The following is a 19,373-nucleotide window of genomic DNA, read 5'->3' on the forward strand; positions in this document are numbered from 1 at the left end:
TCTAAAGTGCTGAGATTAGTTGTACACTACCAAGCCTTGCTCATAAATTCACCTTTTATAAGAAAAAGAAAACTGAACATAGATTTTTGGTTGCTTGTTTTTAAGACAGGGTTTCTCTTTGTAGCCTTTGCTGTCCAGGAACTAGCTTTATAGACTAGGCTGGCCTCAAATTTAAGAGATTCTCCTGCCTCTGCCTGGGATTAAAGGCGTGCACCAACACTGCCAGGCTCAGTGATTTGCTTTTTAAGACAAGGTCTATTTTGTAGTTATAGTTGGCCAGGAACTCAGGAATCCAGCTGTTTCTACTTGCTCGGTACTGAGATTATAGATGTGGGCCACCACGCCTTGCTTTGTTATAGTGTGTATGTGTATTTCGTATGCATATGTATATGCATGCATTTTCAAATGTGCACAAGTGCATTGGTGTGTGCATGCATGCAAAGGCCCAAGGCTGATACATACTGGGGTCTTCCTCAGTCATGTTCTACCTTATTCATTGAGGCAGGTAAGGCAGGATCTCTCAATTAAACCCCAAATTCACCATTATGGGCCAGAATGGCTACCCAGCTTGCTCCAGGGATGCCCTGGTCTGGCCAGCTGTCATGCCCAGCCAGCATTTATGAAGGGGATGGGGAGCTGAACTCCAATCCTCGCACTGTGTGGCAAGTACTTTATCGCGCGGAGTCATCAAAGAGTCTGTATCCACCTTTGTAAGACTCACTGTGTGTGTGATGTGCATGAAGGAACAAGTGTGCTAGCACATGTGTGGGGTCAGGTGACAATTTTCAGGAGTTGGTACTTTCCTTACACTACTTTTGTTTGGTGTTTTGAGACAGGGTTTCTCTGTGTAGCTTTGGCTGTCCTGGAACTTGCTTTGTAGACCAGGCTGGCCTCCAGCTCACAGAGCTCCGCCTGCCTCTCCCGGCCAAGCACTGGGATTAAAGCTGTGCGCCACCGTCTGGCTTCCTCTCACCACTCTGAGGCAGGGTTTCCCTTATTTCTGCCATGCAGCACTCAAGGTGAGCTGGCGGGCCCGAGAACTTCATGGCAAGCCTCCTGCTTCCACCCTCCCGTCTCGCCCTAGAAGCGCTGGAGTACGGATGAGAGCCAATGCATCTTCAGTTTCCAAATGGGATCAAGCGCAGCTCATCAGGCTGGCGCGGCACTAAGTCATTTCTCTGGCCCTTATAACTGTGTGTCTAATCAACCACTAGGCAACCGGACACGAGAAAATGAAATCACAGTGCTGGCTACGGCATACCCTTGAGAATGTTGGCCACGGTATCCTTTGCATCGTGTGGAAGAACGGAGCTGAGGTAGGATATAAACTGAGGCTCCTTGAAGTCAATGATTAATTCTCGAAGTCTCTTGCTGCAAAGGAAAGCAAAACATATTAGTATGTTTAGAAAAGCAGAAAGGGACTCCGGCTCCTCCATCGTTACCAACCTGGTATCGGTGTTTTCCATCAATTTAGAGAGGTTTCCTAATGGGGTATCTATATCACCATTTTTTTCTTCCCGGTCTAATCTGAACAAGGTGGCATCTGGGAGTGTCGATAAGTTCCTAAAGCGAAACAAATACACACGGATATGTTCACTTCACACACAGGCTGTGTAAGGCACATACTGCTACCGGTTAAAAGTGTAAAAGGGCCGAGGGTGGGGTGTATGCCTGCAATCCCAGCTCTTGGGAAGTGGAGGCAGGAGCAGCAGGGTTCAAGGTCACGTCAGCTACACACACACACACAACCTGGACCACACATGCAAGCCCACGCACCCATATATAAACACAAAATAAGAATCAATTTTTACACACAAACCACGTATACCAAGGCCTCTCTAATCACTTTCTTCCTTATAGCTTACGTCTCAGAACTGCCCACACATCTGTAAGGCCCCCATATCGCAACTACACTCCACCATCATGCCTTTCTGCAGCGTGTTCAGACTCACAGACGTTCCTCCTGCTATTGGCTAACATGGAGATGGAGGAATTAGCTTTCCTAAGAGGCTGTTGAGTGGGGCATGGAGATCACGGAGATTATTCCTGTGTATGAGTGTGCGTGAAGTGTGGGGCGGATATGCCACAGCCTGTGTTTGTGGGGTAGCTCTCTCCCTTCTACCTTTTTTTTCTTTCTTTCTGGTTTTTTGAGACAGGGTTTCTCTGTGAAACAGTCCTGGGGCTGTCCTGGAACTTGCTTTGTAGACCAGGCTGGCCTTAAACTCACAGAGATGCGCCTGCCTCTGTCTCCTGAGTGCTGGGATTAAGGGTATATGCCACTACGGCCCGGCCCCTTCTGCCTTTCTGTGGGTTCCTGGAATAAGGTTAGACTGGTGTAACAAGTATCCCCTCAACCATCTCGCCAGCCCCCATTGTCTTAACTGATGATGTCAATGGACTAACAACCAGTGAGCAGAGCTGAGAATAGAGAAGACAGAGTTTTTAACATATAATCCCAGTATTCTGGAGACTAAGATAAATGATTGACAGTTACTAGGGCAGCATGGGCTACATAGTAAATTCTAGGCTAACCTAGACTACATACCAAGAGCATACGTTCAAAGAAAAGGGAAAAATATATTCATAGCTGACCCTGGCTAGGGAGGGAAAGGAAATGGGGACAAAGTCTCTCTGGGGTTATGAAAATATGGTGATGGCTGTATTTCATCCAGCAACTTAACTTTGACGGCACGGGAGACTGGAATCTAAGGCCTGGTGTGTGTTGGCGAGCACTGTCACTGGGTTCCATCTACACTGCGCCATAAACCGATGGATGCATGACCTCTAGGTCCACACTGACAGAGCCGCTGCCCGAAGAAGCATGCTATTACCTGTCTAGCAAGCAGGTGACTGCTACCTTGTCGATCTGCTTCACATAGCCTTTAGACAGAGCGAACAGTTTTCTCTCCTCTCCACTTAAGATAATCCTGTCGCCGGCCATCAGATTGGTGGCCGGCATGGCACCATGTTTCCGCTGGAAGTTATGTAGGTACTGCCCGTCACAGACTCTCTTCACAGGCTCGGTCCGGACCAGGCCTCCGATGCAGTTGCCACCCTCCTCCCTACAAAAGAATGAGGGACGTGTGCACTGACATTGTATATATGTTGTTTTCTTTATTTGTTTATATAGCCCATGAAAATTTTCAAAATTACTGATTATTATTGTGTGTGCACACATGGGCCAAGCTGCTCCTGTGAAGGTCAGGGGACAACTCCCAGGAGGCAGTTCTTCCCTTTCACAGTGTGGACAGCAGGGATTAAACCCAGATCATCAAGGGTAGCTGTTAGCTAGTGCCTTTGCTCCCTCTGCAGTCTTGCTGGCCTATGGCCCCTGGAAATCAATGCTAACACATTTGTCCTTCAAAAAAAAAATTTTTTTTTCTAGAATCCACTATAAAGAACTAAAAAGTTAATAACCTCTTATTGGTTCTTTTTAACATGATTTTGTGTCACCCATGACAAGGTCATGACTAGATGAACTTTTGATAACACTTTTTAAAAACTGTGTGTATGCGTGTGATCAGGTGCACCTCTGTGCAGATGCGTGCACTCATGTACATCAGGGGGCCAGCGATCACCCTGGGTGTTTCTCTGGGAACCGTTCATCTGGATTTCTCATATAGCCTCTCACTGGCCTGGAGCTAGACAAGGAGGCGGTGCTAGCCGGCCAGTGAACCTCCGGGGTCTACCTGTCCCAGCCTCCCCTGCACTGGGATTAGTTTTGACTTGCATGCAGGGGATTAAAACTCAGGTCCTCATGCCTGCAATACAAGACTTTAGCAACTGAGTCCTCAGGGAACCGTGACCTGGACACACCACACAACGTTGATTGACATGCATTCCAAAGGCTACCTACCACTATGGATCCAGTAAACACTTACATTTTGGAAGCAGGCATTAACCAAATGCTTTGGTGACTCTTCCTGTGGTCTTTAGATTGTGACTCCAAGGTTAACATGAGACACCACAGACTGAAATACTTCAAGTGTGTCGGCTTCAGGTGCCGTGTTTCTTCTTGGATTTTGGACAGCATGCCCTCTGGGACGGAAGTGTCGTCGACCTGTTCTTCAACTGCTCTATATACAAAGTCCCAATCAGAGCTGAGCACACATTTCCCCGGCAGACTACGAGAAGAGGTTTTCCTAAACTGTGCACACACCCTGCCCCCCTCCCCCACACACAATGACTGTCCTAACTCCTTCTAGTTTTCCTTAAAAGATTCTATGAGCCATGTGTTTTTTTTTTTAAAACAAGATGAAGATGAAATGCATTGGAAAACTCAATGCTGCCTTACCCTCCCTCCGCTCACGACACCCTGATAACTCAGTGTGGTGTACCTGGTGTCCACGCTCACTGAAAATGAATTTTGGCTTTTTGCACAGTATCTGTGAGCTCAGTTCTGCAACATTAGGAGATTTACCCAAAGAAACGAAGAGCTAATTAGGGGCTCCAATTCTGCGTAATAATTAAAAACATTTTCTATAACGTCAAACACATTATATGACAGCTCACACTATTCTGAGAACATTACATTACATTTCCAAGAAACAGGCTTACACCACAGGCTAACATTTCTTTAACAAACAAACAAACGGGGTCCCACTACAGTCCTGAGGAACTCTGCCTCCAGCACTCTGGGATAAAGGTATCCACGACCTTGCTTTTTTCTTAATCTATGCGCATGAACTTGCCGTGGGTGTGCAGTTGTTTCTGGAGACTGAAGGAGGACACTGGATTCCCTTGGCTGCAGTTACGGGCAAAGGTAGGTTGGGTATTTTTGAGACAGAGTCTCAGCGTGTGGCCTAGGTGACCTGCATCTCTCTCCAAAGACTTTGCTGGCCTCGTCTGCTCAGCAACCCTCTCACTTCTGCCTCCGAGTGCTGGGATCACAGGAGCCCATGCACACAGTCGTAGGCACAAATAAATAAGAAATAAATAAAAACGAATAAAAATTGAATTGAATGCTTAAAAGCCAAAACACCTATACTATTCATTACAGCAATGCATATCTATAACCCCAGCACTTGAGACAGAGGAAGGAAGACCACAAGTTCAGGGTTGCCAGGCGTGGTCTACATAGTGAGTTCTCTAGCTGACCCTACCCCCACAAAAGTTCAAAGTCATCTTCAGCCTGGGATACACGAGTCTGTCTTAAAACATACGCAAACACGCACGCATGCACGCCAGCAAGTTTACCTGCTATAAAGAGCACAGTTGCCCATCTGTGAACAATATTTACAAGTTTTCTCTTCCTCGATTATTTGTGGCAAGGGAGAAAGCCGTGCCTCCTCCCCGGAAGCAGCTCGGCTCACACGATGCAGCAGAGAGAACGCCAGCTGGTTCCTGAGCTTCAGCAGTTCTGGGGACAGGTAAAGGCGGCTTTTCAGAATGGAGCAGGGTTCCTACCAGTAAAAGCTTTCGGTTTAAAAACAAAACAAAAATACAGAGCAACACGGGCACCTGACTCTGGATCAGTAAACCACAATCACGTAAAGAGTAACATGGGCACCTGACTCTGGATCAGTTAACCACGGTCACGTAAAGAGTAACACAGACACCTGACTCTGGATCAGTTAACCACGGTCACGTAAAGAGTAACACGGGCACCTGACTCTGGATCAGTTAACCCCAGTCACGTAAAAAGCAACATGGACACGGGCCCCTGTATAGAAGCTGACCAGCCACATAATGTTCTGGGCACACACTTGGAGCTTTGTCCGTGAAGATTTCTGAAACAACCTCCTCTCATCCCAAGCAAGTACTCTGAGCTAAGGGCTTGCCAGCAGCCCCAAGCAGTGCAGACAGGTTTGTCTTTCCTCTTCCCTTGCCCTTGCTAAACCCTAAACCATTTATATTACATTCCTAAAGCTCCCAAAGTCTGTTCTCTTATCTGGCCACTGACTCATTCCTGAGATCAAACACCAAGGTTCAGCAATCAACATTCATTGGCTACACTGGCTAACCTGTAAGTGGCTAACCACTTACCAACTTAGCAGCTCACCCTAGCTCAGATTTCCCCTTTCCCTTTCTCTCCTTAATAACCACTCCTGAAGCAACACCTTCCACCGCTGTCTGCCTTTGCCCAGAGGACTCACCACTTCGTGCCCTTCCAGGGTATGCTCAGAATTTGGTGTCTGGGTGTGTTCTGAGAACTCTGAGCCACTGCCGCTGCCCTGCCGACGCCACCACCACCACCACCACCACACACACACACACACACACACACACACACACACACACACAGAGTTAGGCTGGGTTTGTTTATTTTTTTTTTTATTTTTTTTATTTTCGAGACAGGGTTTCTCCGTAGCTGTTTTGGTTCCGATCCTGGAACTAGCTCTTGTAGACCAGGCTGGCCTCAAACTCACAGAGATCCGCCTGCCTCTGCCTCCCGAGTGCTGGGATTAAAGGTGTGCGCCACCACCGCCCGGCTGTTTATTTTGTTTTTAATTTTTGTTTGGAGATAGGGTCTCAGTGTAAAGACCTGGCTAGCCTGGAAGTTGATGTATAGACCAGGCTAGCCTTGAACTCATGGAGACCTGCCTTCCCCATACACTGGAGTACTGGGGATTAAAGATTAAGGGTCCACACTGCACAATGCTCATCTTAAAATTCTTTTACTTTTTTTTTTTTTTTCCTTGGTTTTTCGAGACAGGGTTTCTCTGTGGTTTTGGAGCCTGTCCTGGAACTAGCTCTTGTAGACCAGGCTGGTCTCGAACTCACAAAGATCCGCCTGCCTCTGCCTCCCAAGTACTGGGATTAAAGGCATGCGCCACCACCGCCCGGCTCATCTTAAAATTCTTTTTTTTTTAAATATTTATTTATTTATTTATTTATTATGTATACAATATTCTGTCTGTATGCCTGAAGGCCAGAAGAGGGCGCCAGACCTCTTTACAGATGGTTGTGAGCCACCATGTGGTTGCTGGGAATTGAACTCAAGACCTTTGGAAGAGCAGGCAATGCTCTTAACCACTGAGCCATCTCTCCAGCCCCTCATCTTAAAATTCTTAAAAACAAAAACAAACAACAACAGCAAACACGAGGCCACTGAGATGGCCAATCAGGTAAGGGAGCTTGCTGTGCAAACCTGCAGATGGGAGTTCAATCCCTGCAGCCCACATAAAGGTAGAAAGAGAGAACAGACTTCCACAAAGTTGTCCTTCAACCTCTATCCCTACACTCCTGTCATGGATAATAAATAGAAATAAATGGTGAATTTATAAAATAGATAACTACGAGTTACATCCCACAGCATAGTCTAGCAAGTAGCAGAAAAGGGAGGCAGTGGGGCCAGAGAGGTAAAGCCGGAACGGAATAGTCCAACCTCTTTTGTCCAGGTGGTTGGCAGGCACAGGGTACATCTGCCCGGTCTTGAGGTAGAGAAGCCAGCCAGCCTCGGGGTCCTCTCGTCTTTCTTGGCTTAGCAGTGTATATAGGACCACCTGTGTGAGACAGACAGACTGTCAAGACAGACAAACTGTGACTTGCTCTCTCCCTACGTCATAAATGGAAAGGTTACCTGCACGATTCCACGCTGTGTAAACAGCACAAGACAACTCGGTGAAGATGACAAACCAAATTCAGTGTCAAACCTTTAATCTGGACAAAATACACAGCTAGTGCTTTGCAGTTTTACGCTGACAGTAAAGAAATATAGTGGACTGGGAGGTAGGGGCATGGCTCAGCAGCAGAGTGCCTGCCTAGAAATCAGGGAAACGGGAGGGAGCAAAAGATTTTCTCACATCAATAGTAAAATTCTTTAAAAAAAAAAAAAAAGAAAGAAAAGAAATCAAGCTATGCTTTCCCTTTCCAAGCTAACGGCCACATCGTTTCCTGACTTAAACAAATGAACCTCATTACCTGCGTAAGGAGTAACGTTAACTGTGTCCTGCAGAGGAAGCACTAAATCCAGCACAAATAGTCTTTGGCCTATAGTGGTGGCGCACGCCTTCAATCCCAGCACTTGGGGGTCAGAGGCAAGTGGATCTGGGAGTACTAGGATGGCCTGGTCTACACGGTGAGCCAGAACTAGAGAACTTGTCTCAAAAAACCAACGGGGAGGAAAAATAAATTGGCAAGGGCTGGAGAAGGTGGCTAAGCAATTAAGAGTACAGACTGCACACCTTTATTCCAGCACTTGGGAGGCAGAGACAGGTAGATCTCTGTGAGTTCAAGGTCAGCCTGGTCTCCAGGACAGCCAGGGCTTCTCTCTACAAAAGAAAAAAAAAAAAAGAAAGAAAGAAAGAAAGAGAGAGAGAGAGAGAGAGAAAGAAAGAGAAAGAAAAAAAAGGGAAGATTTCCAGAGGACCCAGGTTCAAATTTCAAGTATCCACAAGACCGATCACAACATCTTAACTCCAGTTCCAGGGGATTTAATGCCCTTTTCTGGTGTCCACAGGAACTAGGCACACACAGTGTGCACAGGCATATGCAAAACACCCATACATATCAAATAAAAGTAAATAAATCCCAGCACTCGGGAGGCAGAGGCAGGCAGATCTCTGTGAGTTTGAGGCCAGCCTGGTCTACAAGAGCAAGTTCCGGGACCGGCACCAAAGCTACAGAGAAACCCTGTCTCGAAAAACCAAAAAAAAAAAAAAAAAAAAAGTAAATAAATCATACAAAGTATCTTAGAAATGGCAGGCTAGGGACTGAAGAGATGGCTCAGCACTCTTGGTCTGAGTTGGGCTCTCAACTGCCTGTAATTGCCTATAACTCCAGCTCCAGGGGATCCAACACCCTCTCTCAGCCTCGGAGGGTACCTATATATAGGCATATATCTATACACATAAACACATAATTTACTATTAAAAACCTGCGAACCACAGATATAAGTCAATAGAGGGCTATCTAGCACACACAAGGTCTTGAGTGAGATCCCTATACTAAAAAGAAGCCTGAGGCAGGAGGACTCTCTCCTCCTGGTTCTCTCCTTCTCTGGGCTCTGGGTATTGAACTCTGGTTGTCAGGCTCGACAGCATGTGCTTCCCCCACTGCGTCATTTTGCCAGTCCCAAACAACTCTTATTTCATCTCAGTTATATAAAAACCAACATAATCGAAGCTGGAGAAATGGCTCAGCGGTTCAGAGCACAGGCTGCTCTTCCAGAGGACCCAGGGTCAATTCCCAGCAACCACATGGTAGCTCACAACTGTCTGTAACTCCAGTTCCAGGGAATCTGGCTCCCACACAGACACACATGTAAGTAAAACATCAATGCACATAAAGTAAGAACAAATTTTAAAGAATTAAAAAAAATAATTGGGCGATGGTGGCACACGCCTTTAATCCCGGCACTCGGGAGGCAGAGGCAGGCAAATCTCTGTGAATTCGTGGCCAGCCTGGTCTACAAGAGCTAGTTCCAGGCTCCAAAGGTACAGAGAAACCCTGTCTCAAAAAACCAAAACCAAAACCAAAAGAATTCAAGCCAGGCACGGCAATGCATGCTTTTAACCACACTTGGGAGGCAGAAGCAAAAGGGCCTCCATGAGTTCCAGCCTGGGGTACATGGTGAGCTCCAGGACAGCTTAAACTAGACTCTGTATCAAATAAAAAAAAATGGTCATATGGAAGTTGAAAATAAGAGTTGATGGACTGGCAATGAAAGAAATGGCTCTCAGGTAATGTCCTAGGTAAACATTACATAGACATCGTTTCATGGTCAGTGAGGAGCATGAAACCCCACGTTAAAACCTGCTTTGAATAAGCCAGTGTACGTGGCAGAATCCCCAAATGAATGTCCGTGCACCGTGCATGTGGCTGAGGTGACCAGACAAGGCTGTTGAATCCCATGTGGGTGCTGGGAATCAGACTTGGATCCTCTGCAAAGGCAGCCAGCACTCTTAACTGCGGAGCGGTCTCCCCAGCCCCAGTGTCAGCTCTTATACTAATTCGCTCAAGAAAATTTCTGTTAAGGATATAAATACTGATAAAAAAGGGGCCAAATACTCTGAATTTAAATTACAAATTAAAAAGTGCAACAGAAAACAAAACCACTACCTGAACTGAATGAATACAGAAAACAGACTGCATGCTTAAAGACCCTAACCCCTACAAACGTTTAAGATTTATACCTGACTTCGGTGCTCAATAGAATTTGACTCTTTGCCAGTTTTAAGCTCCAGTGGCATTATCTTATATTTTGCTTTACAATCTCGATGTATTTTGACACCAACTGTAACGTCTATTTTGCCCTTCAATCCGAACCTAGGGGACCAGATGCTTTCTTCAATGTCCAGTGACTTTGTGACTTCAATGTTACAAGGTGAACTTCTGTTGTTAGCTTCACTGGGCCTAAAAAGAAACACAGCACGCTTCATTAGAGCACAGCTCCCTCCACACCTGCAGCAGTGACGGCCACACGGGTGTCTTTTCTGGTTGCTGGGGGTTTTGTTGTTGCTTTCTGATCTGCACTATTGACATCACAAGATAGAAAAGCTGCGGCATTCTTTGGCAAATGATTGACTGATCTGAATCCTGCAACATAAGCCTTGCGGCTGTAACAACTGTCGGAGAATCGCAGTGGTGTAAGTCATTTTAGGGCCTCATATGGAGGTGTCTATTAATCCCAGCACTCCAGATGCAGAGGTAGATCTGTTGGTTCAAGGCCAGCTTGGTCTACAGGGTGAGTTCCAGGCCAGCCAAGACTATACAGGGAGACCATGTCACAAAAGAAAAAAGTTGTTCATAAAAAGTGACACAAGCCGGGCGGTGGTGGCGCACGCCTTTAATCCCAGCACTCGGGAGGCAGAGGCAGGCGGATCTCTGTGAGTTCGAGACCAGCCTGGTCTACAAGAGCTAGTTCCAGGACAGGCTCCAAAACCACAGAGAAACCCTGTCTCGAAAAACCAAAAAAAAAAAAAAAAAAAAAAGTGACACAAACTAAAGCTATTCTAACAGTGAAAGGTCTTCAATGGTATTGACTCGCGTTAGAATGAAAACACAATTCTCAGCCGGGCAGCGGTGGCGCACGCCTTTAACCCCAGCACTCGGGAGGCAGAGGCAGGCGGAGCTCTGGGAGTTCGAGGCCAGCCTGGTCTACAGTGCCAGTTCCAGGACAGGCTCCAAAGCTATACAGACAAACCCTGTCTTGAAAAAAACAAAAACAAACAAACAAAAAAACAAAACAAGAGGAAAATTCTCTACTCATTAGATTTTTTTTTTGGTCATGGAAAAATACTGTAAATAATAATTTGTGAAAAACAACAATAAAACGATAAATTATAGAAGTTTAACCTTTAAACCAGCCCTGCTGGCACACTCCTTTAATCTCAGCACTTGGGAGGCAAAGACAGTTGGATCTCTGTGAGTTCAAGTCCAGCATGGTCTAAAAAGCAGGTTCCAGAACAGCCAGGACTGTTATACAGAGAAACCCTGTCTCAAGAAACTAAAACAAACAAATAAACAAAAATTTGAGTAAACAAGCATAAAGGAATACTATCTAAAAAAATCTGAATACCAAATAAGAAAATTTACTTCTTACAGAGAGAGCTGCATCTGAGGAAACTCGGCGGGAGGGCCCTTATGCATGAAGTCCTCGGCCCACTTAGAAAAGGAGGGGAGATACTCTGCAACTTCACATTCTATTTCGTCTTGACTCAGATTTAAGCGATACCTGCAAAAAAAGGGGGGGGGGTGAGTAAGAAAACATAAATATAAATATAAATGACCAACCTGGTCTACAGATGGAGTTCCAGGACAGAGACTTATTCAAATCATTAAACTGGCAAAGCTGGATGTGAACATCCTCTACCTGCTTCCAAACCCACCCAGTGCTCATTACGTCAGTTTCAGAGCATGGGTGAGGAATCTGTGTAGCACAGGCTCCATCCTTAAACACATACATAGGGTATTTCAGTAATGTTACCCAGGAGTCCCTGTGGCCCGGACACCACAGGATACCGTGAACAGGACGGCTGAACTTCAGCTATGCTCATACCGATGGGTCTCCTTCCAGAAACCTGAACTCTAGGCAAGAAGTTAGTTACAGGACGAGATTGCATCTGCAGTTTTCGGTTACTTACATCTCCTTCAAATGCCTTATTTCTTGGACAGTTTGAAAAGCGAGCTCCTGCAGCTTTTCTGGGGCAAAGCTCTCACTTATGGCTTTTTGAAAGACTTCGTGAAGAATTGTACCAGTCAGCATTTGGCGGGTGGCCGGATTAGAGACCTGTAAGACAGGTGATATGCACACCCCATACCACAACACGGTAACACGCTGATTATACACTATGAAGCCAGTATGAACTAAGTCAGATAAATGTCAATGCATTAGCAAAGGCTTTTGTTGTTTTAATTGATTCATTTTCCTATGAGTATAGGTGTTTTGTCTGCATGTATGTCTGTGCACCACTTTCGGATCTGGTGCCCCTGGAGGTCAGAAGAGGGCACTGAATCCCCTGAGACAAGGACAGTGGGTTGTGAGCTCCAAGCTAGCTCACTGGCAACTCTCTCCTTCCCCCTCATCTACTCTTCAGGGCCTCTCTCCTGAGACAGAGTCTTGCTGTGTGGGCAGTCCAGTCTGGGGCTCACAGTTGCCTAGCTTGGCTTGGAGCTAGAGGTGATACTGTGCTCACCACACCCCACAAATTTTATTCTGTTGGAGAGAATTAAGTGTCTTTAATTTTCTTCTATTCAGAATTATCTGAACTCTTGTATAAGTCTTTTGAAACTCAAAATTTCCATTCTGGGGGAAAAAAAAAACAAAAATCACTACGAAAAAAATCCAAGATATTTTCAAAGATTTAATATTTTTAGTGTACTCTACTACTACTTAATAACCGGCCCAAATATTAAAAAAAAGCATGGATCATAAACTCATGCATGTAAAAGACATGAGTTATTCAGGGCGAGCAAGATGGTTCAGCTAGTAAAAGTGTTTACCCACAAACTACTGGCCTGAGTTAAATTCTTGGAACCCACATCATAAATAGCCTCATAAATAGCCAGATGTGCCTTTAGTCCCAGCACTCAGGACACAGAGGCAGGCAGATCTCTGTGAGTTCGAGGCCAGCCTAGGCTACAGAGTTGAGTTCCAGGACAGCCAGGGAAACACAGTGAAATGGCCTCGAAAACAAACAAAAAGAGCCAGATACAAGGAAGTGCAGGTGGTACCTGGCTTTAATCCCAACATTTGAGAGGTAGAGCAGATAGGCCTGTGAGAATTGGGCCAGCCTGGTCCACACAGAGGTCCAGACCACCTATGAACTTACAGCAGCTGTGGTTGTGTGCACAAGATCAAGCCAGTGAACATACAGGCATGGAGGCATGTTAGGTTCAAAGTGGGACCCCAAATGGTAGTGCCACTGACAATATCTAAGTGACAGTCCGGACCCAGCTCAGGCTGAACACTGACCAGGTAAACAGAAGGGTGGCTAACAGATTAATAAAAGCCTAACATCAGCATTCCTCAGAAACTCTCCTTTATCTGCATTCAGCAATGGGATGTCTAGTTCCCTATCAACACATACCTGTACCACATACCGAAGTCACCAGGCAGTTCCCAGGCTCTTCTGGTTCAAACTGCCTCCCCACTCTCTTTCAGGCTGTTTCTGTGTGTACAAGCTTCCTCCTGCCCCAACACCTGTCTCTTTAGAACTAGGACAACTTTCCCAGTCTTTTGCTACTCTGATGCTCACCCAATCCTCACGCCATCCTCCAAGACAGGCAAGGCAGCTTGCACTATGCCCCAAATAAACCTTTCTTTCTACCCATGGGGTGGCCCAGTCCAGTGGATTCACTGTGCCCTTGATTTGAGCCCCTTCCCCTAGCTGGGAAGACATTAACAGTCAATGGTTTTGGGGTAAGGGAGAGTCAGTTTTCCTCAGCGGTGTGACCCCTAGTAGATTGACCCAGTTCTATCGATGACTTTGTACCCAGGGGTATAAGGCCAGGACAGCATAAACTGGTCTTGGTGGGTCATTTAAAAAAAAAAAAAAAAGGCAGGGGGTTAAAACAGATCTGGGAGATGTAAGGTAAAGATGATCAAAATACACTGCATGAAATTCTCAAAGAATTAACAAATATATTTGTCTTTAAAGGCAGAGGTTTACAAAGCAGCAGACAGGCAGCTTCATGGTCCGCTCTCTCCGAATTACTCACAGAATTACTCACAGAAATGTAACTTTTCTTTTTCTTTTTTTGTTTGTTTGTTTTTTTTGAGACAGGGTTTCTCTGTGTAGCCTTGGCTGTCCTGGAACTCACTCTGTAGACCAGAGATCTGCCTGCCTCTGCCTCCCGAATGCTGGGATTAAAGGTGTGCACCACCACCACCCCACTCTTCTCTCCTATCTCTTCCTCACCGTGCTGCTGGAACACTTTGGGCTTCGCCATGTTCCTCAAGTCCCTTAGCCCATCTGTGGCTGCTCGTACAGCATGTAGCTGACCTCGACGCTGGCCTAGCTCAAACAACGTGGTTTTCTCTCTCCCTCCTTCTAGGCAGCTGCTGACATTTACAGCCTGCCTCCCGGGGAATTGTTCTGTAAAATCTAAGAAAATTGTCCTTGAGCTTAAAATGAAAGGGGGGAGGGTTGGACATAGTCCTCAGAGATAAGCATTGCTATGAAATCCTCAAGAAAATTTGGTTAGAAAGACCAGACACCTGATGTGAATCACAACACTGCAGTGACTAGGGTAGGGTATGCCGAGGCACGACACTGAGTGACTAGGGGTACGCGACACTGGGCAAACACTCAGCGGCTCTCAGCCCACCTGCCCTCTGGAAAGTGCAGCAGCTGAGCACTGAACAGCCAGTGAGCCTAGTGAGCAGAGGAGAGCACTGTGCAGACACTGAAGTCACTCACCCTGAACGTCTCGCTCAGGACAGCTCTTCTCAGACACCGAATACTACTGGCGACACCTGTGCCAGAGATCAGCATGTCTGGGTACAGAATAAAATACCCCACGTCATCGTCTATCATCCAGGTCTCAGACACGCGGTCTCCCTCTAAATGAACGATGTCCCCGGGCTCTACTGGTACCGAACACCTGAGAAAAAGGCAAGGGGGAAGCGGAAATGTATAACTTAGGTTCCCACAGCTAAACACATCCAGAAGTGTTGAGTATTTTATCTCAAGAACAAAGACTTACAACCTCTGGGTCTTAAATGCCATTTTAGTGGGGGGCAAGGGGACTAAAAGAGACAGTATGGTTAAGAACACTACCTGCCCCCACAGAGGACCCTAGTTCAGTTCCCAGCACCCACACTGCAGTTCACAACTATCTAAATCTCCAAGTCCAGGGGACCCCAAATCCTCTTCTGGCCTTCACGGGCATTAGACACACACATGATGTACAAACATACACACATGTGGGCAAACCAGCGACACACATAACAATTTTTAATTAAAAATTTTTTTAATTTAATTTTTAAAATTTATTTTTTAATTTTTAATTAAACATTTTTTAAACTAAATCAAACTGTCCACTTGGAGCGCAAAAGAACTAAAATGCTGGAGTGAGTCAGGCAGTGGTGGCGCACGCCTTTTATCCCAGCACTCAGAAGGCAGAGGCAGGTGGATCTCTATGAGTTCGAGGCCAGCCTGGTCTACAGAGTGAGGTCCAAGACAGGCTCCCAAGTTACAGAGAAACCCTGTCTCAAAAAACAAAACAAAACAAAACAAAAAGTTGCTGGAGTGAAGGCCATACTTTAAATAAGCCAGAAAAGCTTCCTCATTTCTTAAACATTTTTATTATCATTTTATTTAGGTGCCTGATTGATTGCATGTGTACCAAATGTGTGCAGTGCCCAAGGAGGTCAGGAGAGTCTTAAATCCCTGGAGTTACAGGCAGTCGTGAGCTGCCATGTGGGTGCTGGGAATTGAACCTGGGTCCTCTAGAAGAGCAGCCAGTGCTCTTAACCGCAGCGACCTCTGTCTGTAGTTTTCTAACATATTTATTTTGTGTGCATGTGTTGGGCGGGGAGGTCCATCAGTCCTCTTCTTCTACTATGTGGGCCCCAGGCATGAAACTCTGGCTGTCAGTTTTGGTGGCAGGCACCCTTACTCTTGAACTATCTCTACCTTCTTAGAAATAATTCATCCACACATGATACTTGATGGTTTTTCAGATGACACCCTGGCGTTGGGACTGGAGGTGAGCAGGTGGAAGCAAACTTTAACCCCTTCAGCTCCAGCCTAAGCTATGTGAGACCCTGGATCCGAAAGCAAGCCAAAACAAACCACCACCAGACCACCAAATTGGTGCTCAAGGTCAAGGGTCAATCACCAGCCATTCCTCAGGATGCACAGCTCTTGGTGCTCTCGCTCCTGTGATGCAGTGATGAGCAGGTGCTTTTCCTCATCGCCTCTTTCAGTCTGGACGGTCTCGACAGCCAGCACCAGGTAACGGTTATCCTCTCCTCGGCTCAGAACCGTCTTAGGAAAGGAAGCTTCCACCTTCTTCTCAAGTCTAAGAGTAAACATAAAAACCAAACTATCCTATAGAGCTAGTTCCAGGACAGGCTCCAAAGCCACAGAGAAACCCTGCCTCGAAAAACAAAAACAAACAAACAAAAAAAACAAAAAACAAACTATCAGAGACAATTGACTGGACTATCTCCTATCAGAGCCGATAGACAGGACTATCTGGAGGTCAATTTTCTAGTTTTCTAGATTTTTTTTTTCCCCTGAAAACCTTAAACTGAACAAAGACACGTGGAGAATTCTTGCTGTAAAGACTGGGCTAAGGCTCAGTTGGCAGAGTGTTTGCCAATCATGGACAAGGCCCCAAGGTCAATGTGATCCCCAGCACTGCATAAGCTGGGTGTCTGAGTGTGGTGGCTGTAATCCCAGCACTTGGGAGACAGACAGGAGAACCAGGACTTTCTTAGATATATAGGGAGTCTGGGCTAGCCTGGACTACAAGAAGCACCATTTCAAAACAAAAAGTGACTCCTCTCTTTGTAAAACATACATAAATAATAAGAGAAGTTGCACATGATAGGTCAAACCTGCAAACCCAGGGCTTGGGGGGCTGAGTCAGGGGAACTACCACACATTCAAGTGTTATAAGAGATCAAACCAAAGACTGAGACACCCAAGGTGCTGTAAGTTAAGGCAGCAGTCTATCTCTAGAGGGTCAAGCCCAAAAAAGGGAGCTTCCAATAGCACAAGAGTGTGCTTTTATACATTTCTGGCTCTGTCCTCTCTATATGGTTACGTATATTGTTATTGGTGTTTTAAACTAGTAATGAGGCTGTGGGGTTGTCTGCAGGACAGATATGGCCAGTATTCACAAACAGGAGAGTACCCAGCAGCATGGCCAACACAGCTACCTGAACCAGATATTCATCAGCCCACATGACTGTTTCTTGTGTTTCTTTCTCTTGGGCCTCTATGGCCAATTCCTGCCTCCTACCACACAAGGCTAGCCTGGTCTACAAAATGAGACTCTGTATAAAACAACAGCAACAAAACAAATTCTTAGGAAGTGGGAAAAGGAGGATCAAAGAGGTCAAGGCCATCCTGGGCTGGGCTGCCAGACTCAGTTCAAGGCTAGCCTGGGCTACCCTAAAACCTGGAACCTGGAAAATAGCGGAGTAGGTTTCTACCACTGTTGAAAGTCTTACAAAGTACAACTGAAAGGAGAGATTTGAACCTTTCCAAACAACTGATATACTGACCAGGACATAGTTCCGCAGCATAGCACCTGTTGGCCAGCCTGTGACTCATCCCCAATGCTGCCTGAAAGACGGGGTGGGGGGAGGGGAGAGTTGCATGGGAGGTTCATGCAGTTCCTGCCAGGAGCTGCCAATCATGCTAATCTTTACAGCATTAGAGGGTTTAGGTCTACTGTGTACCGGGTGTTGGTTCCCCCAGCACCACTAAAGAAATCTAGTCCAACATACCACAGAGTCAGGAAGAGATCCTAGCCTCTCTCACCTCACCTGTAAAGAAAGCAAACTACTACCCCTTGGCTTTCCAGGAAAAGGTCTCTCTGCTCAAGCGAAGGCTGGCTTCCACTCTTGGTCTCAAGCACTCCAGGGCCCCTTGAGTAGCCGGAGTCACTAACAGCAGCTTCTGAGCCACACCATTACCTCCCACTAGAATGTCAACGGATCTCATTTTAGTAACTCAGGAGTTTCGTATATGCGTTAGAACGACCAGATCAGCTTCACAATACTGAAACCGTGCACACTCAGCTTCAATGCGACACCCCTTCTCTTCTTACAACTTACTGGTCGGGTTTCCAAAACCCTAACACGTCACTCTCCAGTTAAAACATCAGATGCTATCAGGCGCCCGGGCAAACACCTTTGATCTCAGCACTCTGGAGTCTGACGCCAGAGGATCTCTGTGCACTCAAGAACTAGCCCGGTCTACAAAGAGTTCCAGGACGGCCAGGGCAAGGCACCGCTTCAAAAAAACAAATAAATGCTTTCTTCCTTCCCCTACCGGTCGCTTCAGCTGGCTGCACAATCCATTGTGTTGTAAATGTATCACTCAACAACCCGACTTAGCTTCACACCAAGAGTTTCCTGAGGTAGCCGGTGACACCTACAATTGCTCTTAAAAGGGCTGGAAATAAATCGCCCAACGGTTAAGAACGTGTATTGTTCTTGCAGAGGACTTAGGGACTTAAGTACCCGCATCAGACAACTCACTGCGGTTTATAATTCCAGTTCCAGGAGATGCCTCTAAACCAGGCACACAAACACGTAAATTAATAACAACAGATAATAACAAATAGATAGGCCTGGGTCTGAAGCCCGGAGTTCCCTCCCGCGGTCCCACGTGAAAGGAAAGAACTCCCACAGGTGCTCCTCCGACTGCCACAAGCAAATAAAATAAAAAAAATAAATAAATAAAATGCAATGTATTAATGACACTGGTGAGCTGTCGCGTGGGAAACAGCGAGCTCAAGGCCAGCCCCGGCTACACAAGACCAGATCCGAATTAACCGGCGCAGAGCCTGCAGCTAAAGCCAGGGAAGACTGCGCCGGTCCGCCCGCGTTCAGACCTCCCGCCGCCAGCCCGCCCGCTCGCCCGCCCGCCCACTCGCTCGCTCACAGCTCAGCCCGCGCGTCCTCCGCTCCACCGTCCTCCTCCAGCAGCAGCAGGTCCAGCTCGTCCAACGGCTCCATCACTGCCGAGCCCACCGGGAGAGGTAGCTTCGGACGGCGACCCCGGCGCCTGAAATTCGCAGCGCCAGGGACGCGCCGGTGCGCTGCGCATGCGCAGGAGAGGCCCCGCGCGCTAGGGTCTCCCGCGCTCTCAGCTCCGGGAAGCACCGCGCAGGACCGGAGACGCTTTCCCGCCTTCCCGCCTGCTGGATGAGTGGGCCTGCCGGGTCCCCACGCCCACGCTCGCCTCACGCTCCGTCTTTTAGATCTGAGACAGCGACTCAAGTATTCCAGGGGAGCCTGGAACTCA

The 19,373-nt window shown here is 46.7% G+C and overlaps 1 protein-coding gene across 2 annotated transcripts in view; it reads right to left on the minus strand.

Annotated features, from left to right (window-relative positions):
* The window catches only part of Dna2 (DNA replication helicase/nuclease 2), a 32,368-nt gene extending 13,211 nt beyond the window's left edge, over nt 1-19,157 (minus strand). For both annotated transcript variants that reach the window (XM_041655751.1, XM_041655750.1), the window contains exons 1-12: nt 19,011-19,157; nt 16,228-16,410; nt 14,805-14,988; nt 12,027-12,172; nt 11,486-11,617; nt 10,077-10,296; nt 7,328-7,445; nt 5,197-5,359; nt 3,882-4,076; nt 2,832-3,062; nt 1,447-1,563; nt 1,262-1,371 (exon numbers count right to left, since the gene is read on the minus strand). In XM_041655751.1, the coding sequence (XP_041511685.1) occupies nt 1,262-1,371; nt 1,447-1,563; nt 2,832-3,062; nt 3,882-4,076; nt 5,197-5,359; nt 7,328-7,445; nt 10,077-10,296; nt 11,486-11,617; nt 12,027-12,172; nt 14,805-14,988; nt 16,228-16,410; nt 19,011-19,084 (1,873 nt within the window). In that variant the 5' untranslated portion in view covers nt 19,085-19,157. The remainder of the gene's footprint in view (nt 1-1,261; nt 1,372-1,446; nt 1,564-2,831; nt 3,063-3,881; nt 4,077-5,196; nt 5,360-7,327; nt 7,446-10,076; nt 10,297-11,485; nt 11,618-12,026; nt 12,173-14,804; nt 14,989-16,227; nt 16,411-19,010) is intronic.
* Between the last annotated feature and the right edge of the window lie 216 nt (nt 19,158-19,373).

Source organism: Microtus oregoni, unplaced genomic scaffold, assembly GCF_018167655.1.
Source record: "Microtus oregoni isolate MIOR12 unplaced genomic scaffold, Mior012 000007F_ref0000211, whole genome shotgun sequence".
Classification (NCBI taxonomy): domain Eukaryota; kingdom Metazoa; phylum Chordata; class Mammalia; order Rodentia; family Cricetidae; genus Microtus; species Microtus oregoni.